The sequence below is a fragment of the Amphiura filiformis genome, chromosome 6 (assembly GCF_039555335.1).
Source record: "Amphiura filiformis chromosome 6, Afil_fr2py, whole genome shotgun sequence".
NCBI lineage: Eukaryota > Metazoa > Echinodermata > Ophiuroidea > Amphilepidida > Amphiuridae > Amphiura > Amphiura filiformis.
In genome coordinates this window covers 69418589-69444504 of record NC_092633.1, presented here as the reverse complement: position 1 = coordinate 69444504, position 25916 = coordinate 69418589, and the positions used below count along the sequence as shown (strand labels likewise).

At 35.9% G+C, this 25916-nt stretch overlaps 1 protein-coding gene across 9 annotated transcripts in view; it reads right to left on the bottom strand.

Moving 5' to 3' along the window:
• LOC140155933 (misshapen-like kinase 1) overlaps window positions 1-25916 on the bottom strand; it is a 78632-nt gene that overhangs the window by 50755 nt on the left and 1961 nt on the right. For all 9 annotated transcript variants that reach the window (XM_072178953.1, XM_072178952.1, XM_072178956.1 and 6 more), the window contains exons 2-3: window positions 24035-24100; window positions 2439-2495 (exon numbers count right to left, since the gene is read on the bottom strand). In XM_072178953.1, coding sequence (XP_072035054.1) covers window positions 2439-2495; window positions 24035-24100 — 123 coding nt within the window. The remainder of the gene's footprint in view (window positions 1-2438; window positions 2496-24034; window positions 24101-25916) is intronic.

The window sequence follows — 25916 nt, the reverse complement described above, 5'->3', positions numbered from 1 at the left end:
TGTTTTATAGTCAAACTATTCCAGTAATTCAATAAATATAATGATATTTGGCCTAAACTTGAACTCATTAGAAATGAAATGTCAGTTTTTATTGAGTAAGGCATGGGTTTTTCACTCGACCTTGCGCTTGCAATGCTGCTGAATTCTGCACTTTGGCGAAGTTGGAACTGCATATTAATGGAATTTGGCGAACTTTTATGGCATAAAGCAACATTTTTATAGTAAGTGCACTGCTTGGAAACTTTTTAAAAAAGCGAGATAATTGGTTAATAGCGAGAATCACGGCGTGAAAAGCGAGATCGCGTTTTTTGCCGGGTCTTAGATACAACCCTGGGGATGCAACTATCACTATTCAGGAACAATTCAGCAAATCAACACTTGTTTAAGGGATGGGGTATGAACGTTTGGACAGTATTTATTTTGGGACATGAGAGCACATCAGACATATCGAATGGCATTCTGAATACTGAAGAATGTCCTTCTGATATCAAATAATTTTGATTTTTGAAATTCGCAATGTAATACACATTTTATGTCAAATGATTAAAAATTGATATTTTTGATATTTAACAGTACTCGAAGTAAACTTTATAAATCTGATGAAAACACCCAAAAAATTAGGTCTTTTGGGGAAAAAAACCCACATCTTCAATATGAAAGGTCAAAATTTTCAATTTCCTCCCAGCTACATACACTTTAAGAATATATCATTAGATTTATAAAATTTACTTCAAGGACTGTTATATATCAATAATGTGAAAAATATCAAATTTTAATAATTTGTCATAAAATTTGTATTTAATATCGTGAATTTCGAAAAATGAAAATTATTTGATATCAGAAAGACATTCTTCGTATTCAGAATGCAATTCGATATGTCTGATGTGCTCTAATGTCCCACAAAAAATACTGTCCAAACGCTCAAAACGCTCATTCCAGATCCCTTAACCCATTGACTTTCAGGGGGGGGGGGGCTGGAAGATTAATGATAGGTGGTGACAGTTTTAACTAGATTCAAACCCAGATCAAAGAAGTTCAATTTATATTGAGTAATTTATAAAGAGCATCATTTAGGAATCTGTGAAACTGCACAATATTGGCAACTGCCTGTCTTTTGACTGTCTGCCCATATCATTAAGAGATTTTTTTCCTGAATAAATTATAATACCATTAAAATATTTTTTTCTACTAGGGACTCTTCCGGCAAGTTCCGGCACAATGAGGCATAAAGTACTGCCCTGGGAAGTTTAATTACATTAACATCACATCATGTGGCTTTTCCAAGAAATCCAGACTTGAGGAATGATCTCTCTTTACCGACTACAAATAACTTAGTCACCTTTTTCAATGATATGAGCAATGAACTGTTGATTTTTGATCTTAAACGATTATGTTGACATTTCCAAATCTGAACCAAACAAAGACGTGCAACATTACTAATACTATCCAGAAAATAATGTTATAAATATTAGTACGGGGATGGATAAATGGCGAGTTAAGTGATGGTAAGTTATGGGCGAGTTACTGTTAGACCATTGGGCGAGTTACTGTTAGACCAATGGGCGAGTTACTGTTAGACCAATGGGCGAGTTACTGTTAGACCAATGGGCGAGTTACTGTTAGACAATGGGCGAGTTACTGTTAGACCAATGGGCGAGTTACTGTTAGACCAATGGGCGAGTTACTGTTAGACCAATGGGCGAGTTACCGTTAGACCAATGGGCGAGTTACTGTTAGACCATTGGGCGAGTTACTGTTAGACCTGATGTCGAATTTGGACTTTTCCATTTCACGAGGCTAAGCCAAGTCTAAATTTGACAGAGTGATGTAGGCCTACATTTATCCCTAGTGTTGCAGCCAGCAAACACAGATCTGTATCTAGTGTTTAGTAGATCATGTATGTACCACTCGGCACTCACTGTATATACCCCATATCCTGATCACAAGTTAATTAACCACATGAGTTCGGAGTTATGTTAAGATGTGTAAAATATGATGGTATTATGGCACTATAGCTTGTGTGTAATACTGCTTTTACACTGGGCAAATGTCATCGGCTTAAGATATTTTGAATAACATCCACGGAATAGCATTCCAAATCCAGTTGCGCAGTAGGTATTTGAATTAGATTCTGAATTCGCATCTAGGAAAGTCAATCTCATTTCCATTAATCAGTGAAATCATAATATTATCTACCGATGACTTATTCAAATTTGACCCCCGTCATTTTTGGAATTATGAATACGACTACCTGTTTACAAATACAAATTTAATTGATTACGACTTCACTGAAATTGATAACAACTCTTACCCATTGCAAACAGGGTAAACAGTCTGAATAAAAAATAACTTATCTGCTGATCTCCAGAACTATAATAGAGGATCAAATTTATAAATATCTTTATCTCTTAGTTTCTCAGAATACATTAATGACTAACCTCTGTAACGTCCATGACTTTGATTGCAGCAAGTTGACCTGTTTTGACATGACGACCCTGTAGTAAGAAAAGAAAAGCACACAACAATAATATTAATATTCCGTTTTATAGTGCCAATATTGCGATCTAGCAAATCATGTTAAATTTTCACTTTTTAACTTGTAAATCACTATTTTGCAGTACAGGAAAAGCTGAAAAGAAAAAAAGAAAAAGACAACTAGGAATCTAACACAAGATACATTTTATAAGAGGCATTCATCTTGATTTTGTAAGAAATAAATTTATTTACATTTGATGGTATTGTCAATTGTTCAATTAATTATGATAGCAGAATTTCACAATATATAAACACAGATTATGAATCATGACTTTAGCAAGATACAAATTCATCAGTTTCAATGAATGCATATTATACTAATGAATCTTTTTCACCAACACAATGTGCATGGGTCAGTGCTTTGGCGTACAATTTTGAAATACAGGTTTATTGCATACACTCTATATGCTGTGTGATTATAATGCAGTGTTTTAAACCTCAGATGTGTTTTGCCAGACACATTTGAGAACATTTTATACCTTTGCTTTATAGTGAAAATACTGTTCATTAAATGTGCACCTTTTCTGAATACAAAACTCTTGCTGCAGTCTTAATGCATGCTAATTATGCTGGTAATACATGCAATGCATGACAGGTGAATAACTGATATAAAAAAATGCTGTAATTTCATGAATTTGTTATTGTGTCTTTGTATTCATTAGTATTAATATTACAGAGTTTATCATACTAATAACTATTTGTTTGTGATGTGGTCTATATGTATTCATTTGTTTGTAAATTTATAGCTTTAGGCCCTTCACAATTGAGTCTTAGTTTCCTGTTTCATGGTTGAAAACAAGGGATGAGGCGACTTTTAATTATTAATTATTAATTACCTATTATTTTCTTTTATTTTAAAACAAGTGGTCGATCCTACATCAACCTGTTTTGATCGAACATGCATTTAATTATTTTACAACTATGTTTGATTTTATACATAAGTAATGGTACAGTTATGTTCTTTGTTTATTCATCATTATAGTTGATACAAGCAAAGTCAGAAAGTAGCAAATGGAAGTCATTAAAAGTTATTTTAAAAGAGAAAATCCAAAATAAAAATAAAATAATTAAATATTTTGCAATTCTCTACTTTGGACGCGCGCGGGAAACAGGAAACTAAGAATTAATTGCAAAGGGCCTGGATAGAATAAATCTCAGTAAACCTGAAAAATGAATAGTACTACATGTAGTATCAGCTGTTGGATAGAAAATGATAATAAATAATATCAACCCAATGCTCATGAGCTAATATATTCGCCCGTATATTATCTTATACATAACATATAATATAACATATGATAACATAAATTACACATTGTAAAATGAATGAGAATGGAATAAAACAATAAAGGCTTGTTTTAACAGTGTAATGTCCGATGTATACTCCACTTCGACACTTCGAGAGAAGCTGTGATGAAAAAATTCGCAGTTTCGCGCGAAGGCATTCATGTATACTTCATCAAAATATCGCCGAGTATCCCGAATAATTGTTGCCCGCTCTGTGCTTTCATATAGAAACTTCGCTGGCCTACCCCCCAAAAGTTGAACCAAATCCAACTCTCCATGAAGAAACCTGCTCATGAAGGAAATTCCTTCATGGAAGTCGTAAAATTTCAGCTCAAATTTCTTTGTGGCCTGCGAAATCGCGGTCGCGAAGTGGAGTATACATCGAACTTAACACATTGGAATCAATTGAAAACCCATTTAGTAAAATGCTGCCTTGTAAATGTCAGTATCATTGCATGGCATATAATTTCAGAATTTGCTTGGTGTTCATTGTTCAATAGCCTACAGTATAGGCCTAGGCCCTATAGCATAATACTAGCCTTACATGTAGGCATATCTACGTGAAAAATTTACTCGATTGGTTCTCATTTTCAAATTAAATTAGCTCGAAGACAAAAAAGATGAAAAGGTCTAAATTTAAAATCAATTTAATAGTTGATACTTGGGTTGCAGCAGATTATACCACAAAAGAAATAATTCTACTCCCTTAACTGTCTTTTAAAAAACACTTAAATTATAAAGCCACATATGCTGAGTGCATGTATCTTATGTTTATGCTACATGCAAAAAGCCCTAACATAAAATAGCTGAAATAATCTGATGTTTTCCTAAGCAACGTGACACCAAGTCATACTCCATACAGATTGTGGTGTACCCCAAGCTTTTAGCACTAAGGTGCAGAAATTTCCTATGATCTTATCGACACTGAACTTGCTATGCCTGTCAATTAGCTATCTTGGTGCTGCATGATGAAATAAGTTGTGCTACATAGTTTGTGTCCTATTTACATACATTTGTACCCGGTACTTAATGATGATAATCATATTAAATTAATAATTCCCTTCCATCTTGCCCATTTTTCGATGTAATAATAATTATATTGGCTAGCATGAAATTCAAAACACACAAATAATTATTTTTTATACATGTAGTTAAGGCCAGTGAAAGTGACCCTCACTTGAATTCATTATTGTGATTTTCCAAAAAATACCGATAAAAACTGGTTATATTTGCCAAAAAAATGATGAATATCCATTTATTTTTTGTGGAAAATCAAAATCAAAACATACATTTTGCTGTCAACCTTGCAGACTCTTTTTAATATACTTTTGAATCTCATTTGGCCTAAACATCCATCTGCAAGTGAGTGAGCGGCAAATAACAACACATTTTACATGCGTATAAGTCATATAATGAAAGGCAGAAAAATAATGAATAATGAATAATGAAAAAGTTACCTCACTTGTTTTCAGAAATTATGTGACGGGAAACTCAAAATTGACTGTTTGGGGCCTAATCAAAAGCTTCAAAAATCAATACAAAATTAAAGAAATTTAAAAGATAAAAGATGACCAAACCATGACCATGATAACTTGCAGTATGGTCATTCTGGTCATTCTCTGTCAACTCAACAAATGGGTTGGCTGATCACAGATATTGGAACACAGCTTGAACTAGTGGCAAATGGTGGTCATAGACCACACACCTAGCTGGGGCATGTTGGTGTTGTGGAGGTATCTGACCCCTGCAAAATGTTCCAAACATGTTCCACTGGTCATGACGTTTGTTGTCGCAGAGTTTGAGTCCCGTACTCCTTACAGATGTCTAGAAAATGCAATTTTAAAATTGGACCCCAGATGACATTTGACCTGACCACTGCAAAATGTTCAAAATGTTTATCAAGTCTGTTGTCTCTGAGTTTGAGCCCTGCACTTTTACAGATGTCCAGAAAAGCTATTCTAAGATTTGACCTCTACATGACCTTTGACCTGACCCCTGCAAAATGTTCCCCAGATCATTAAGGTTGTTGTCAACAGGTTTGAGCCCAGTACTCCTCACAGATGTACAGGAAATGCATTTCTTAAATTTGACCTCTGCATGACCTTTGACCTGACCCCTGCAAAATGTTCCCCTGGTCATGAGATTTGTTGTTACCAAGTTTGAGCCCCATACCCCTTACAGATGTCCAGATAATACAATTGTAAGATTTTTTCCCTTAATGACCTTTGACCCCAATTCTGTATGCAAGTTATAAGCGTGTGTGTATAGCCGATGCATATATGCAAATGACATCATTGTACTTTATAATATGTGGCAGAAAAAGCATTTTGAAGATATTTGGTTAAATACAGGAAATGCCCCTTTAATGACCTTTGACCCCTATTCTCTTTAGACACTATGGGCACTGGATATAGCCAATACATATGTGCAAGTTACGTAATTGTAAGGTGTAACATGTAGGAGTAGAAGCATTTTGAATTTATTGCCAGAAAGAAAGAAAGAAAAAGTTTGACCTCTGCATGACCTTTGACCTGACCCCCATAAAATGTTCTCCTGGTCATGAGATTTATTGTAACTGAGTTTGAGCCCCATACCCCTTACAGATGTCCAGATAATGCAATTGTAAGACTTTACCCCCTTAATGACCTTTGACCCCAATTCTGTGTACAAGTTATAGGCGTGTGGTATAGCCGATGCATATATGCAAATTACGCATTGTGCTATTTAATATGTGGCAGAAGAAGCATTTTGAGTTAAATATTTGGTTAAATACCAGAAATGCCCCTTTAATGATCTTTGACCCCAATTCTGTTTAGACCCTATGGGCACTGGACATAGTCGATACATATATGGTCATTTTCACGGTAAAGGGTGTAACTTTGGATTTTTAACATTTTGATCCGTAGTTTTCTAATAAAGCCACAGAATTCCATGATTTTTGGCCACATAAGTCATCTAGTTAGCAGCTACCTTGGGTAGCATAATCATCTTCGGGAGTTACTGCGTTCAGTTTTAGCAGGCTTAAATGTACCTAATATTGCCATTTTGAAAAACTGTAAAAAACAGTAACATTTTTGTATAACCCTGTGTTTTCTTCAGTTAGTTCATGGATAATTTTTCTTATCCTGAAAGTACGGTCATATGTTCAGTAAACACTGCCACATTAGATTTAATTGTGAACAGCCCTGTATTTTTGAGAACCGGACTTCGATATTTGTCCTTTCGGAGGCTTCATTTTCCGTTAACAATTGTTAACAAACTTTGTGGGTATAGCTTTGGTTCATAATTCTTGGTTATTTCTTCACTTCTTCTTGATTCATAACAGTTGATATCTTAACTTGAAATGGGTAACAAAAATTAGTTGATTTGCAAGCTTTTAAAATTTTTATAAAATCTTGACTTCAAAGAGCCGATTTTCCGTTAACTTTTTGAAGCCTCCAAACAAACTGTTCAGCAAGCTTGGGCAAATATAAATAAAAGAGCTCATCCAATCTATTTATCAAAATGTAGCAAAGTAGATCCTCAAGTCACTTGTTTTTAAATCATGGAGATATATATCACCGTTTGAAAATGGGACCCAATACAAACTTTCCGTTAACAATTGAAGCCTCCGAAACAAATGAAGCCTCCGAAACAACAGTAAACTTAATTATCATCTATGCATATCTAAATTGGTATGTTCCATATTGATATCTGCATTGTAATTGTTGCATGATATGTGCAGAATGTCAAAAAATTAAAAAAAAATTGATATTATGGTTAATGCTTGAAAAATATACTGATATCCAAGAAAGCCCGTATCGGAGGCTTCACATGCAAATAACACCATACTTAACAAATGGGTGAAAAAATTATCATGTTATAAATCTGCAATATCTGCCGCATAGAATCATTGATTCAATACACACAAGAAAATAACAGCTTAGATGATCCCAACAGTGTTGTTTTCAAAAAAACTACTTCTGCCATGTTTAACCATTGTAAACATGAAGCCTCCAAACAAAAAAAAAAAAAAATGACTTGCTGTGATAATTTAATTTTTGTCACAACTGAAATTCAATACTTAGAAGCAAAGCATGAAAATTGGTAATTGTGATATTTTTTACCTATTTTTTCATGTCAACTTGTAGTAGTTAGCCAAATATTTTACTTTTATGATCACCTGTGTTGTTAACTGAAGCCTCCGAAACACAAATCGCTTGAATTGCCAATTCTAAAAAATAACTCCAATTTCTGTGAAACTTGGCTGGGAGGTTCCTTTCATCAAGTAGTATTTGTACATGAAGTTAGACATTTAAATTATTTTAGGAACCCAATTAAAACTTAAAAAATATGTTTAAGGTTGGGAAATTTCCATTGCAAATGACCCTTGATGTTAAAAATTTTCAAAATTGCAATTACAAACATAGCAAAACATGGTATAAAATTTAACTTATATCTGTTGACTTACTTTGGAATGGGATTTCACATGTATTCCAGCTTTCATGTCATAATTTTCTGAGCTTATGTAAAATACATTTTTTCTTAGATTTTAACCAAAATGTTATGGAAATGTCAAATTTTTTATCAGAAATCAAAAGGTTTAAGCCTTGAAACACTATTTTACTGGAATTTAAGTTGCTTCTATGCATGAGTACAGTAAACAGAAACATATTTAAGTGGTTTGAAATTTTGACCCTAAAAATCAAAAGTTACACCCTTTACCGTGAAAATGACCATATGCAAGTTACGTAATTGTAGGGTGTAACATGTAGGAGGAGAAGCATTTTGAAATTTATTGCCAGAAAGAAGAAGAAGAAAGATCGGATAGCAAAACAGTACCTAGCTCGGGGGGTTGAAAACCCCCCAGCTAGGTAATTAAATCACTTTGAGCACAGCAGCTTATGAAATATTTGCTATTTTTTGACCCAGTTTGCCCACTTCCAATGTGGGAAGTCAATCACCACAACTAAATTCTGGTATAGAGGAACATCGTACAAGTACTTTGAATATCAGTGAAAAAAAAGATGCCCTTGTCAGTTCATGTTCATCCACCAGATCATGAGAATCAAAAATTGCATTTTAAATTCCGGCTGTACCCCTGACACAAAACATAATACAATTCAGTTGAAAGCTAGTGTATTGTACATACGCCCTATATACAAAATGTAGAGGCCGTCAGCCTTTTGCCTTCTTGTGGGTACAAACGATCTGCGTGTTCATGCATCGGACACTACGCGCAGGGCGCAGCTTGCCACGCAGCTGTTATCACGCGTCGATGTGGTGATTTTGCTGTTCACGAATGGAGATCGAACGACCGTCGCAGCGTGTACCCACAAGATGGCGGCATATGACGTCACGCTGACGGCCTCTATTGCATTTGTACAAAATGTAGGCATGTAGGCCTACATTGCACCATGATTGTACAATGCAGTGAAGATTGTACCAGGTACTTAAAAGGGCATTTCGTGATCCACAGCCTCATCCCCCCACTTTTCTCAAAAAAAGTTGAGATTTTTATATCACTGGAAACCTCTGGCTACACAATGTTTATGTACAAAATATTTCTTGCAGATTAATTCGTTTAGCAAAGATATCGTGAAATTTGAATTTCGTTCTGGTGCACCAGAACAAAATTACAACGCATTGTCTATGGAGCAGTGTAATACACATAATCATGCATATCTCGCGAACGCAAAAATCTGAATCAACTGAAATTTTGGGAATAGGTTTTTTTTCGTGGATATCTAATGAAAAATGACATAAATAGAGGATGCTAGGATCACAAAATACTCCTTTAAGTTAATGCACATATCACCATGCCTTATAAGTTGAGAGTCTAATGAGAGACTTAACTCCATGTTGGATTTCCCTGTGGCCGATTTGAATCGGTGCGTTTACACGGTTGCATCACCAGTGTACGGACAAGACGCCCTTCTGCGCGTGTGTATACGCCCTGCGGGATTAGGTTAGCGAGAAAATCCAACAGGGGGTTACTCTCAAGAAGGATAAGATACATGTACTGATGTAGTGAAGCTCTCAACTTGAGATGAGATAGAGTAGTAATAGGCCTACAAAAAAATATATCTATGAAATTACATTTGTCCCTTGTTGCATACTTACTTCCCACATATAAACCCCAATGGGTTCAGCAGTTCCTAATTTATAGCCAACAGCACCACTGATCCATATCCAAAGTTCACTCAGTGTTATAATTTGGTTTCCCATTCACTCAAATTATTACCCAATTCATCAGATCCCTTTAAAAGGTTCATTTCCAGTCATGTTTTTGTTCAATATAAATTCACTCTTATTGCAAATCAAAACCTGAATGTTTTGATGCCACTAGCACACCATTTAGTGAATGGAATAATGAAATTATGCTCATAGATCATAGAGCAATTCTATTGGAGTCAACTGTAAACAACATCTCTGGAGGCCTACATCGTTCATTCAACCCATTGTCATAAACCACACCATGATTTAGGCTTTCCTGTAGGCTTCTTTCTGTTGTACATACAAATACAGTCCTGGCATTCATTTGCATGGGGATGGGATTTTAATCTATACAAAATTAAAAACCCACATGTATATAACATATTTGCACTTTGTCTCATTTTTTTCCAAATTACCATGACTGCCATTTTGACAATTCTGCACATTTCACAGGCTGTTTAATACCTCTCAAATATGTACCCTAAAACAGAGTAGGGGAGATTGGGGTTAGTTGGAACACTGGGTAAGTTGAAACATTGTATTTTTTTCTGACACAAAAAAATAATTTGGTAAAATACTGGCACCTAGTAATAGGTATTAGTAAGGGTCATCCACCAAATTAGCAACAGCACTGATGCCCCACCAGTGTTGGCTTGGGAAAGGAATATCTGTTTTTTGACTTGCTGACTAATTTTTATACCCCTCAGAAAAGATGCGTTATCTCCATGTTGTTTGAAGATTCAGGGGATTATTTTTTGAGTATCATAAGCACTAGTAGTAAGTCCCAGAATAATGTTAAATAAAAGTTTTAGTGTATTTCTTATTTTGTGTAATGAACTTTGAAATGTAAAAATAGGCATCGGGGTTAGTTGAAACTTTTGAGGTGGGGTTAGTTGAAACGTGAAAATCGCATAGAAAAATATGGTTAAAAATGTGACTTTTTAAAATTTGTAACATGTTTACCATTTCTTCAATATTGCTTTAATATGGTTAAAAAGCAATAATACAAGCAAAAAGTGCACACAGAAAGTACATTTTATAATATTTTAGGCTTCTCATATTTTTGTCCATGGTGACACTCGTCACCTTGTGTCCAAAGTATTGACCAGCGCTCCCACATATTTATTTATTCATTTTTTCACACTGATTGTATGTTAAAGGGTGCCTTCAAGGGAAGTATAACCCTAACAACACAATAATAATTATTTTGAAATTTTTACAAGCCATGTTTCAACTAATTCACCCTATGTTTCAACTTACCCCAGGGGTGGGGTTAGTTGAAACACTTTTTTCAAATTTTCAAATTGGATTATATGAATAATCATAAGCAGGTCCAATAAAATTTAAGGCTGTATTTGTAGCATGTATGTATATGTTTATACTGATATGGTTAGTGTTTCTTGAAAGTAATCGGTTTGCGTTAAAAAGACGATTTTGTGAAAAATGTTTCAACTAACCCCAATCTCCCCTACAACTTGATCAATGAACACATATTTTACTTGATATCGGCTCTCACAAAATTAATTAGTTGTTTAATGGTTTTTAAAATATTTGAAAAAAACTCTGTTTTATTGTAAACCTAATAAAAAAACATTGACTAAAATAATGTACATTTTTACAGTATGATCATACAGGCCAATATTTATGTACGGTATGTTAAAAAAAAAACCTTAAAATTCCTGCATTTTAGCCTACATCCGATGACTTTTTTATCTTTCTTTAATAATATAACTATTCAAATTGTTATTTGGCTATATCTGCAAACAAATTATTCAATTTTAAATTTAATTTATTTTCTTATTTAAGGAAATGTTTAAAGAAAATCATTCCTTGACTAAACAAGGCTTAATGACAATTGGTAAACTATTAAATGTGGAATATCAAAGAACAGTTTAACTCTTGGAACGTGGCAAGAGCATATTACATACATGTAGGAGATGTAGTAGTACATGTAGGCTTAAACAGTTTCAGCAAAAAATTCAGCATTCCGGAAATATACATGTAGTCAAAGACACAAAAAGTACACGATTGTGGTCAACATTTACCGCAGACAATTACTTTGATGACCTTGCATTCCACTTCCATGATGATTTCTTGCACCCATTTCCTTTGTTGTAAGCCGTCTGTTAATCACGCTAATTGCATATATATGCTCCAATCAACTGGAAATGTCCAAGTAGGACCTACATTTATACAAGTGCATAATACAATAAAACACATTGCCACAATCCAAAATGTTTGTAACTTTATTCTTGTTCTGCCTAGAGTTTTCCAAAATGTGCGAAGACACCCTTCCAAAAATGTCTAAATCTGAATTTGCTGAATTTTGGTTTTAAAATCACTGATTCTCCAAATTGAAAGTTCTTAACATCAACTGATGGAGGTTTTGAAAGCACTGTATGAAATATCCTAATCCTTCCTAAAAACAGCCATGGGGGACGAGTCAAGTTTTATAGTGTACACTTCCACAACCAGAAATTTTCAAAACATACGGGTAATAACAGGATTTGCCCTTTTGGGCAAAAAACACCCCCTTAAACAAATGTTGCTGTTTTTTATCATTTTCTAATATTTCTCATCAGGGGTCGATTTGGAAAATAACATCTACATGCATGTGCACAGATCAGCTTTATTCCTTCAGTGGTGTATCATGCACAGAGCAAATTTAACATGCACAGAACCACAGATCTGTGACAGAACACTGGCACAGAGGCAATGTTTGTATGCACTGGTGGGTCTAGTGCATGTGTTCACATGGTAAATCGAGCACTGATTACAAGCCGACGACAAAGTCGGCTTGTTCTGTCTTACGCCAATTCTTTCTTTCTTTCTTTCTGGCAATCAGCCTCTTCTTCTACAAACAAAATGTGCTGAAGCTCTTATTAATGCATGTTAGTCAGTACTGGCATGGGTATTCAGAGTGTTCACAGCTTGACCATTGCTTGACCTTTGACCCTGTATGCAATACAAACTAAATTTGAACAACAAGATATGTCAAGTCATAGTGCTGCATATGATAGACCTTAGTGAGACAAAACAAAAAGTCAATGGTGACCTCCGAGTCCTTGTACAATGTTTACTTTGGGGTCAAAATGTGTAAAATTTCAAACAACGAGGTATAGCAAATCTGAGTGCTGTATATGATAGACCTTAGTGAGACAAAATAAAAGTCAATGGTGACATCTTTGTACAGTGTTTACTTTGGGGTCAAAAGGTCAAAATGTGTATAATTTGAAACAACGAGGTATGGCAAATCTGAGTGCTGCATATGATAGACCTTAGTGAGACAAAACAAAAAGTCAATGGTGACCTCTTTGTACAATGCTTACTTTGGGGGCAAAAGGTCAAAATGTGTAAAATTTGAAACAACGAGGTATGGCAAATCTGAGTGTTGCATATGATAGACCTAAGTGAGACAAAACAAAAAGCCAATGGTGACCTCTTTGTACTTGGGGTCAAAAGGTCAAAATGTGTAAAATTTCAGACAGCGAAGTATGGCAAATCTGAGTGCTGCATATGATAGACCTTAGTGAGACAAAACAAAAAGTCAATGGTGACGGTCAAAGTTTAGGGGTCGAAGGTCAAATTTTGAAATTGGTCAAAATTGACCCATTAATGTTATATTTACTGCCGGCGGCTTGTACTCAGAATCTATTGACTCTCTACTGATTGGGTTATAGTTGCAGTCCTGATGCAAATCAGAAAACACACACTTAACAAAACACACTTAGGTACATACAATGACCCCTAAATGTGGCAACTAGAAGTTCAAAAATAATTTTCCCCTGAAAACAAGAAATTGTTGACTCCAGGTGTGATTTGCATTCATTCTCAACCTGAAAAGGACCACGTTTTTGTGTTTTTCTGGTCACGCATGTGTACAGTATTATTATTAAACTTGAGTGTCCTCTCCCTGGAAAAACAGCCCTCGCAATCCATTCCCATGTATTCTATAGTTAATACATACATACATAAATGTGTGTATACAGTCTCTAAACCATGAGCTTCTTACAATTGTAACATTTAATTAGCTTTGGACAACACCTATCCCCTGGAAAACAAGTGCTTGTTTTTGGCGACCCAATTCATTGGTGTCTAGTACTCCATGATGAAGATTTTAATACAATTTGAAGCTTGGTGGTTTAATGAGGTTATTGAACACTGTTGGTAACCCACGCTTTAGAAAGGGTGGGTTTGAGAGGTACACAAAATGCTTAAAAGGGTGGGTTTGAAAAATTTCTTGTTAAAATGTGTGTCTAAATATAAAGGGTGGTCACTGATAAAAAGGGTGGGTTTAGAAGTCAACAATTGCAATTTCAAAGCTTACTTTAATTTCCGATTGAATGACACTAAATGAAACACAAAAAAACATTGAAATCCCATTCTGTAGTGTTTGGTCATCTAAAACTTCAATACCGTATTGTTTGTAATAAACGCCCCGAGGGCGTTGCATTTTTCCAAAAGGGGGGCGTTTATTGGAAGTGAATTGTCAGTGAAAAAAGCTTTAAAATCATGTTCAATTTCCCGATGGTGCTCCTATTAAAAGGAGGGATTTACACTATACATGATGGCGGCGCCCACGGAAAGTGATATTTTCATGGGGAATACAACAAAATTACACCTGTAAGTGCATGGAATTAGTGAAATTCTACCATAATTAGGCAATGAAATGCATGGGAGTTGAGTCATAATAGGTTTTGTCCATTCAATTTAGCGATTGTGACTGACATGACTGATGCAAGTTTTAAGCTTACGTACACGATATGTCATGGAAATGTTCGCATTTTTGTCAATTTTTCACAGAAACATTGGAGGGGGCGTTTATTAGAGGGGAGCGTTTATTACAAACAATACGGTATGTTATTTTCTTTGGATGCAAATCTGCACCTCCTGGACCACCATAACCACTCATCTATGATTGGTAACCACGCTTAGAAAGGGTAGGTTTCAGAGTTTTGGTATAAGGCCCTTTACAATTAATTCTTAGTTTCCTGTTTCCCTCGCGCATCCAAAGTAGAGAATTGCAAAATATTTAATTATTTTATTTTTATTTTGGTTTTTCTCTTTTAAAATAACTTTTAATGACTTCCATTTGCTACTTTCTGACTTTGCTTATATCAACTATAATGATGAATAAACTAAGAACATAACTGTACCATTACTTATGTATAAAATCAAACATAGTTGTAAAATAATTAAATGCATGTTCCCAGTCCAAACAGGTTGATGTAGGATGCGACCACTTGTTTTAAAATAAAGAAAATAATAGATAATTAATAATTAATAATTAAAAGTCGCCTCATCCCTTGTTTTCAACCATGAAACAGGAAACTAAGAATCAAATGTGAAGGGCCTAAAGGGTATAAAATAAAAAGGGTGGGTTTGAAATAAAAAGGGTGGGTTTGTATCACCACTGCCAACTATGTTGAACTTATGCTACACAATTCCAACTGTATTAAAAGTAACATCATTCCCCATTGCACTAGTTCTTTAGCCCAATATGTCTGTATAATAATTGAAAGTGTTAGGCCCTACATGTGTACAAAAACTCGCATTCCAAAATTGAGGTCAAATCTGAGCAATGAGCAATGGGCCAGTATTCCTTCTCTGTCAAAACATATTACTAGGGTATTGTTTCAGTGCGAAAAAGGGGAGATATCTGAACAGAGTGATCATAGTGCCATATCTTGATAAAATTATATGGAACAGTCAAAAGTCTAAATGTAGCCTAACCAGTTTTATGATGGAACAACTTATGTACATGATGGGAGCCATTCCTTTTAAGGGATTTTTTTTAATCTAAATACAAAAATACTTCAGTGGTATGTAGTACCAATGCCAATGCATCCAACACCATACACAAGTGTACTGTCACCATGACCCCTACTGGTTTTGACCACTAGCCACTATTGTCTGTCTGCACAGAATAATGTGTGTGACCTTGGGTAAGGTCACTTTTGTTTGGGTTCTCCTTGAAAATGGGAAGTAAAATGACTTATACAACAACATCACAAATGGCTGAACAGGTTGTCCTGACCATGCTGACTGAAAATATTTTTGACACATATAAGGCCAAATAAAAAAATAAACATGTTTCACGTCCCCTCCCGCTTCCTTTTTTGAGGTTTCCTCAAATATATTTTTATTTTTGAAATTCAGTTATAACTTTTCAAAAAATATGTCTAGGAAGTTGGGATGCTTTCTATAGCCTTGTTTTAGACATAAGAAACATTTTAGGAAGGTTTTGTGATCATGAGAGGGGGTGTAACTCTCAGAACAACAAATAAAAAAGGGCCTCCTCCTTTTTCCAGGCATTATTGTATACGCTAAAACAGCTCTAATTATGGGTATTTACACCAATTTTGCGATAAAAAATAGAAAATAAAAAGCCCCTCTTCCTCCTTTTTTTTTTTTTTTTTGACGTGAAACATGTTTTATTTTTTACTTGGCCTAATAGATGAATTTTGGGAGAAACTTTTTGACAAATTCATTTTAAATTTTAAAAAAATACCATGTTGGGTATTTACTACTAGTAGGGATGACCAATGAACCATCAACTTGATTAGAACACTCCCATAGACATGCAGGGAGCTCAACTGTGCACTGCTTGCACAGACATTTCTAAATTGAGCTCATTCTTTTATTTTTCATAATTTTTCTGTAAAAATTGGAGATGCTAATGCCAATTATATTTTGTAACTATCTTGCAAATTACAGCAACATAACTTATTTCATTTTCCTGTAAGTGCGAGTCAAAATTGGTCCATCGCCACAGTGCGCTTTAATTGCCAGTGGCTGAGTTCAGCACTGCTCAAGAATGGCACAAAATATTCATGTCAATAATTTCAGGTGAAAAACGTGGCCTACTGAGCTGTAATTTGGCAGAGTTGCTAGTAATACCTCTATCGTACCCTCTGTAAAAAGGTTAAAAAATTGAACAAGTAGATCTTGAGTTACAAATTAAATCACCAGCTTCCCTTTGGAATTTCCATACTCCTTCGAATCATGCTAAGAAGACACCTTTCTGAACATAAATGTGAAGTTTCGTGCCCATTCGATGTATTTTTCACCTGATTTCAACCCTAAACATTTTCTTATATTTATACCATCTGCACTGACTTGCTGCTATACACGCACAGGAGCTGTACTTTTAAAATATACGCCTAATCAATAATAAGTCTTTCACTCCATTGTTAAAGTACTGGGCTCCCTGTAGCATATGGAGTGACCAGTTCCTAGAGTGTGATGGTTTTATAGCAGATGACAGTATTCATTCAAGCCTATCAAGGTCAGTTATTAGCCACTTGCTGAATGGCTGGGCATTATCAGCTATCAAAGAGATACCTTATGATGCTGCCAATCACAATAGAGGTTAAACAATTTGTTAAAACCCCATAAGTGATATCAGGACAAAGCTGTGCATGTTGGTACTTGATTGTTTGGACTCCTATGTTGAAAATCCTTTGTAGTACATTAGTATTTTTCTTATGTGTAGTGTATATTGTTGTGGAAAAAAAGTTCACCTGGACTTTTGATTTTGTGCCACTTCGGCCATTATGGATGATTTTTGGCAAATGTTTTCTAAAAGCATGATTTCAGTGCCTCGGTTTGAAGAAATACTTAATGCTATTGACTAGTAAAGTGCCATTTCATAAGAAACCCTTTGATACTTTCACAATATGCTTGTTTCATGTTTGCATATATATTAAAATAAAGAAATATAATAAGGTAAATATATACTTATACCAATTTTGCTCACATTGCTATTTTTAGACTTTGTCAATTTATTTCATTCCAATGACCGGTCAGAATGGGAAACTTTGAAAAGTCATAATTCGAAAAGTTTTTGACCGATTTTGACAATTTAACCACCAAAATACTTCTGTTGATGAGTTCTTTCCAGAAAACAATCTTTTGTAGCAATAGCGGCAACATGAAATTATGATGGTCATCCCTACTACTAGTATGTTACCTGAACAAATTTATCATACACAAACCAAATCTACACAATCATTGTAGGCCTACATATAAAATATCTACTGCACACACACATTCATCAATTTACATCAAAGGTAGACATTTGTATAAATAAGTTTTATTTATACTGGTGCAATATGATAAATTGTACAAGTACTGGTATAATAATGCAAACACATGCAGTCATCATGTCCTCTAGATGAACTGCCTATGTTTTTAGATACAACAAAATCAATGCTTGGTCATCAAAGCACACTACAATCATCAAAGCATTACAATCATCAATGCACACTGGGTACGGTGTGCATATATCAAAATGAATAATTTTTACAATATCATCCAATGTGCAACATATGTGGGTTTACTGTCTGTATGAAACCAAACATACATGTACATGTATCTTAGTTTGGTACATGCTGTAAATTATTGATTACTTTGAAGGGGGATGCAAGAAAAAAAGAGAAAACATGTTCAAATAATTGTTTTCTGCAATCTGCGAGATTATCTTAAATGATCGAAATTGATACTTAATTTACAGTTTTTACTTGCAGATGTATCTGTAAATTTATGGGTCATCAAACAAGGGGATGGATAAATGGCGAGTTAAGTGACGGTAAGTTATGGGCGAGTTACTGTTAGACCATTGGGCGAGTTACTGTTAGACCATTGGGCGAGTTACTGTTAGACCGTTAGGCGAGTTAATGTACTGTTAGACCATTGGGCGAGTTACTGTTAGACCATTGGGCGAGTTACTGTTAGACCATTGGGCGAGTTACTGTTAGGGCAATTGGCGAGTTATGGTTAGACCATTGGGTGGATAATTATATGCTAAGATGGTGGTGGTGTAGTGAAGGAACAGGGTGGAAAGCAGTTATACTGTAGCTTGGGGTGGGTTAAGGTGTGGTGGGTCATTCAGGGTCATCTGCGGTCAAATCACTATAGATTGTCGCAGGTTTATGAAATTTGGTGGGAACGAACACTGAAGCGAGACAAAAAATGTGAAGGTCATTTTGGGACCATCCAAGGTCAAATCGCCATAGATCGTTGTATGTTCATGAAATTTGGTGGGAATGATTACTGAACGAAGACAAGAAATGGCATGATCATTTTGGGGTCATTCTGATTATATGACTAAACTAAGCATCAGAACTCTATCAAAAAAACAAAAATTAAGTTGTTTTGTGTATGGGGGGTGGGGTGTGTGTGCATGGGGGGTGGTGCATGAGATTCACTAAACCCAAATAGTTTCTTGTGTTTTCATGGCACAGATCATGGGAATCAATAACATCAGATCTTTGGAATATTCAATAAAGACTGTATATTGGTTTTCTTAGTATCTAGTTCTAAGGACAAGGAAGTAAAAGATGATATTTACTCAAATTTTAGTGCCATTTCACTACCGTATTGGTAGCTTCTTCAGATTGGCAGCCCATCCTTGTTTTCTGCTTGTTTTTATTATTGAAGACCAAAAAAAAAAAGACTAGTTTTCATATGACGGCCTCTCAACTGGACCAAAATGCTGTACTGCGCAGATCAGCAACCGATCAAGTTGGCGCCTAATACCATGACGTCCGACGCAAACTAGTCTTTTTTAATTCGGTCTTCAATTATATCAGCAGTCGCCATAGAGGGCATGATGAGTTGGTCAAAGATGTTGTTGAGTTTGCAAGTGTGGAAAAAAGTAAAGGTTGGAAATTTGGATCTTGGTCAGTTCCTTTAAAGCCATAATGTGTGATTTGCATAAAGAATATATTCCTATTTTTAAAATGTTAGTTTTCACTGATCACATTGTCCTCTTTTAATTTTAAGCCAAACAAGTGAGGCAAAACGAGGAAAATTGCTATTTCATTCCAGCGCCTATACAATGTGTGTGTTAGCTCGCCGATCATCTTATTATCATGAATATTAGCGTAGTTTCACACAGCTAGGATGAACAAACAAGATGTAAGACTAATAGCGATATGCACACAGTTTATACGTCACTGATTGAATAATTCATTAATGCACGCAATGTGTTTAGCCACCACTCGATCAGTGAACTCTGAATAAAACCGGAGATCTCCGGTTTTATTATACAAAAACTTAACTTTTACTGTAATTAAAGCTCTTCCAGGTTAGTGTAAAGTTCACATGCTGTAAAAATCATGCAAAAAGTAGAAATTCAACTTCAAAAAAATGTTCCCATTTGTAAATTTAAATTTGTAAATTTAAATTACAAATTAAATTCGCCAAATGGTCTAACCATAACTCGCCCAATGGTCTAACAGTAACTCGCCCATTGGTCTAAAAGTAACTCGCCCAATGGTCTAAAAAAGTAACTCGCCCAATGGTCTAACAGTAACTCGCCCATTGGTCTAACAGTACAGTAACTCGCCCATTGGTCTAACAGTAACTCGCCCAATGGTCTAACAGTAACTCGCCCAATGGTCTAACAGTAACTCGCCCTTAACTCACCGCCACATAACTCGCCAACTAACCATTCCCATCAAACAAGAGTATAAAAATTTATAAATAATTACTTCATTTATAGAGTCCATGTATTTTGTTATGTTATTTAAAAATTACTGTTTTATTAAATTAAATTCTTTCTTTAGTGCATCTGTGGTGTGTGTGGGGGTGTGTTTGCAGAGGGCTGATAGTTTGGGTGTATCAGTGGCGTAGCTGCCGGGGGGCAGGGGGGCAATTGCCCCCTGGCAAAAATCGCCTCTTAGGGCACCCGCCACCTAGTGCAAGGAAAAAAGAGGACAAAGGAAAAATAGAGGCGGAGAGAGGGAGAGGAGGGGAAAAGAGATGGGGAATCCATACGATATGCAATACCATACGATTATTATAAACATGAAAAATAAATGCAAACAATCAAAATGTGTTGCTTTTAGGGCGCTAGCGCCTATAATCCCTTTTTTTTTTGCTCTTCACTTTTTCAAACCACCGTAAAAAAAAATTGGGTCAACCTTTTCGGTCTGTTGAGGAAGGGGCGGCACAAAATTTTTGTTCAAGTGGATTTGGGCCCCCGCCCCATACAGGCTTGCCCCCCCCCCCCCTGGAAAAATCCCAGCTATGCCACTGGGGTGTATATGCAAGGTGTGTGTGGAGATGTAGGGGTGTGTGAGCTGTATGAGTGTGAGTGTGAGATTTTGCCTCAACAAGTGCAATTAATTTCTTTGAGTAATTTTATGGTGATTTATGTATATTTTATAAGTTTTATTTTATGTCTTTTAATGTAAACAATGCAAATGTAATATTTCATGTAATTTGGCCTACGGACCACAAATTTGAAATAAATTTAATCTGAATCTGAATCTGTACACCATTGCACTGTCCACACAGACATTATTTTTAGAGCTTGTTTAGTCACATATAAATTACAGGCCCATACAAAGTGTTTTTCAATATGGTGGAGGTACGGACTGCAAAATTTCTCAATAGTTCACATGTTCCCAAAAAATGTGCTTGCATGTGCAAACAAAAAATGGACTTCACACATAAAAAAAATAATTCTTTTTAAATTTAGATCTTCTTGGACATTTTTTACCCTGCTTTTTGAAGGGACACCCCAATATTCCCCCCTGCATGTATACAAGTATGGGCCTGCCTCACAATAATGAAGTAACATATTGTTTGTAATAAACGCCCTGGGGGCGTTGGATTTTTCCAAAAGAGGGGCGTTTATTGAAGGTGAATTGTCAGTGAAAAAAACATAAAAAACGGGTTAAATTTCCCAATGGTGCTCCTGTAGAAAGGAGGGATTTAAGTCTATATACTAATATAGTATTATGGTATTATGTAATAAACGCCCTGGGGGCATTGGATTTTTCCAAAAGAAGGGCGTTTATTGAAGGTGAATTGTCAGTGAAAAAAACATAAAAATCGGGTTAAATTTCCCAATGGTGCTCCTGTAGAAAGGAGGGATTTAAGTCTATACTAATATGGTATTATGGCGACGCCCATGGATAATATCATTTTCGTGGTAAATACATCAAAATGATGCCCGTAATTGCATCATCAAGCAAGAATCTGAATAATAATGAAGTAACATATTGTTTGTAATAAACGCCCTGGGGGCATTGGATTTTTCCAAAAGAGGGGCGTTTATTGAAGGTGAATTGTCAGTGTAAAAAACATAAAAATCAGGTTAAATTTCCCAATGGTGTTCCTGTAGAAAGGAGGGATTTAAGTCTATACTAATATAGTATTATGGCGAAGCCCATGGATAATATCATTTTTGTGGTAAATACATCAAAATGACGCCCGTAATTGCATCATCAAGCAAGAATCTGGTGAAATTCCACCATAATTAGGCAATGGAATGGATGGAAGTGTGAGTCATAATAGGTTTTGGAAATGTTTGCATTTTTGTCAATTTCTGTCAGAACAATTGGAGGGGGGCATTTATTAGAGGGGGAGCATTTATTACAAACAATACGGTACGGTACTTATATTCAGCAAACAAAATGACTGCCTCTGTGCCTCACTTGTACAAATGTATGTAACTTAACCTTTTGTCCACCTCTGAAATCAAGCGCCACCTACTTGAGATCAGTGGTGTAGTGTGAGTCATCCTCTTTGGGGCACCGACCATGATTGGGGGGGCACCGCCGCACCAGGCCTGATTGCAGGGGAGCACATAAAAAGCTGTTTTTTGCCAATTTTCTTATTGTATTTTCCCAATTTTCCAATCGATTTGGGGCACAAGGGATACATCTAACTAATAAGATGGACACCTATAGTATAAGCTGTGTTCACATTGTTGGTCGTAAGCCCACCGGAACTTGGTCGACGCAAGTTGCTAGGAGTAGCGGTATGCGCTGCCAGGAATAGTAACAGTGTGAATGTTGGTCAGCGTAAGTTCCACCAGGCGTATGTCAGGCGTACGTCAGTAGCGAGCTGGGTGTAATCTTCGACAGGCGTAAGTTGCAATGTGAACGCTGCACTGCTACGCCTGGCACCCGGTGTACATGTAAGTTTAGTTTGACCTTTTTTGGTCAGAACTAAGAAATTACATTGAGAGATATCGGGTTGACAAGGTTACAGCACTTTCACCTATTTGACCCCATGTGACTTTTGAACATAACACATGACCCAATCTCTAAACTCAACCATTTTCTACTTTGCTGCCAAGATAGACACCCATACTACATGTAGCTAATATCCCCAGAGATATTGCATTGACAAGGTGACAAGGGTCATAGCAATTTAACCCTATTTGACCTCATGTGACCTTTTGACCCATGACACATAACCCACTGCTGAACTTAATCACCACCTAGACCTACTTGATACATGTGCAAAATATGGACATTTATACTTGGATCCAGATTATTGTGTTAATTGTTTACAAGGCTGAGGGATACACACTAAAGGGATGCCTAGAATTTAGCCCCCTAGTTGCCAATTCTTGGTGTAAGACTAATCTGTATAAGGCCAAAAAAAAAACACCATTTGTCTCAAAGCTCACGAGAAATTTAAAAACAAATGCGAAATGCGATTTTTTTTTTTTTTTTCTATTCCCGACTTTTTTTCATGGTATTTTGAGAAAAAGGTCTGATTTTCGCCGATTTTTTCTGGAAAAAACTACAAATTTTTTTTTTTTTTGAAATAAAACAATTTGTTTTTTGTCAAATCGTGGGATTTTACAAACGCGCACGCAAGCTTTGAGACGAACCTTTTTTTTGACCTAATAGGCCTACATTTGTACAAGTACACCACATTATCCTTTTTTGACGGCCAAACCAGGCAAGCATCTAAAATTCTAAACCATTAATATATCAATAACACTTTAAACAGGCAAAAACTCTTCAAACAATACTTAGTCAAGAAACAATAACATTCATTTAATGCAACTCACAATATGTATGTCACTTCATTCAAAGAATGGAACAATGTGAATTTGCACTAGGAACTATGTAAACAAGCATGGAAGCAAACACTGGTAAGCTTAATACTAATGAAAGGAAAGAGGAGTAAAGAATATATAATTTGTCATGTTGATATCATATCATGTGTAGGCCTATCTGCTTTTTCCATTAATGTTTTAACTCACCTTGTATACTTGACCATATGTTCCATTACCAACAACTTCCATAAGATCAAAGATCCCGGCAGGATCCTGAAAAAGAATAAATAATAATAATAATTAAAGGTATGTAACCATGGTAACCGATCGACAGCCTCATCCTCTGATTTTTCTCAAATGTTGATAATATCATATCATATTTTTCTCATTACCATCCTGAAATCTGATGCTTCAAATCTAGATGTATTTCGGAAGAAATTGTGTAAAAATAATTGCTTTATTTACCAAAATAATGAAATTTCCATAGCCTTTGGAATTGTGGGTAACCAATTATGAATGAAAATCGCAATAAATTTAGTATCATCAGCAGCCAGTTTAGTTAGCTGTTCCCTCCACACAAACATTGCTTGTGTGAAGGGGGGAGTGGTAACAAAGTCCTACTATTTAAAGGAGACTGCAATAAAAACTGGATCTATATCAGGCTTCCTCAAATAGATTTGTTGAAATGCCACATGAAATAAAAGAAAACTGCAAAGTGCCACTCAATGCCATCGCGGTGCTTTAGCACCGCCGGGGGAGTCAAGGGGTGTCCCCCCTCTGAAGCTATAGATTTTTGAAATTTGAGACAATTTTAGCCTGTCTTTACAAGGATAGCATGGGAATCGCATTATTTAATGTTGAAATGTAGAATATTGGAGATATTCCTGATGGATGAAGTTTGATCAAAGGGTTTGATTTGATTTGATTTTTTTTAAATTTATATACCATATTTCGTCAAATAGTCGCCCCCACCCCCACCACTTTTTTCAACCAAGAAGTTTCAAAAATGCCGATATTTCCATGCTATCTTGTGTAGTAAGCTTACCAAGTTCCCCACATGGTCCATAATACCGTCACTTTTTTCGCGAAAATCTTGATTGAAAACCCGGAAGTGAACCAGAAGTCAGTTCATAGTTCGTCATTTTAGCGTGAGTTTTAAGTTTACCTAATGATTTTAACGGGAATTATCGTTCTAAAATTGACCTTGAATAAATGCCCCTTTGGGAAAATGTAACGCCCGAGGGCGTTTATTTGACTAAATACGGTATTGATTTTTTTAAATTCTAAGCGGCGCCGCACGCCACTCCGGCGACTCCGCGCCACAAGTGGCACGCGCGCCGCTATTTGCGGACCCCTGATCTATATCATTCATTTAGATCAATTAACTTTCCGTGATGAATTAATTCAAAGCACTGACAGCAATGGATAATTCTAAAAATTTAATTTTGTAGCCTTTTGAATATTTTATTGTTTACAATCACGATTTGATTATGCACTTATCAAGTCTTTCCCCGGCCCTGGGGGACCCGGGACTAGCGGGGACTTAGCCGGGGAAGTACATTTTGCCAGCGTGACATCCCGGCACTGACCCGTTAAAGTCCCGGCCTAACAGGCATAAATTTTCTGTACATCCCCCGCTATGACTCGGCCCCCCCGCTAGCCGGGTTACAGTGTGACAATCCCGGCACAATCCCTGACCCCATGGGCCGGGACTTGCGTTAAAACAATGTACAACCCCGGCTATGCCCTGGCCTATCTTGCAGAGTTTAATATACGGTATACGGGCATAGATAAAAAGAAGAAGAAGAAAAGTTCAAAGTTAATTCAACTTTTTAGGGCAATAATATTGCATTTCGTCAGTAGCGAGAGAGGGGTCAATGACTTTAATAGCATGTGCTAAAGTTTGCAGCGCGGTATACCCGTGTCGATTATTGAATGAACGACATAATATATAGGCCTAATAAAAAAAGATTGATTGGATTATTTGGATAGCAGTGATCGTACACGACACGGCCAATTTAATAGTGCATGCCGATAATTTTAAAGACATCAACATGTTTGAGCCTTAATTTACATGCAGACGCATAAG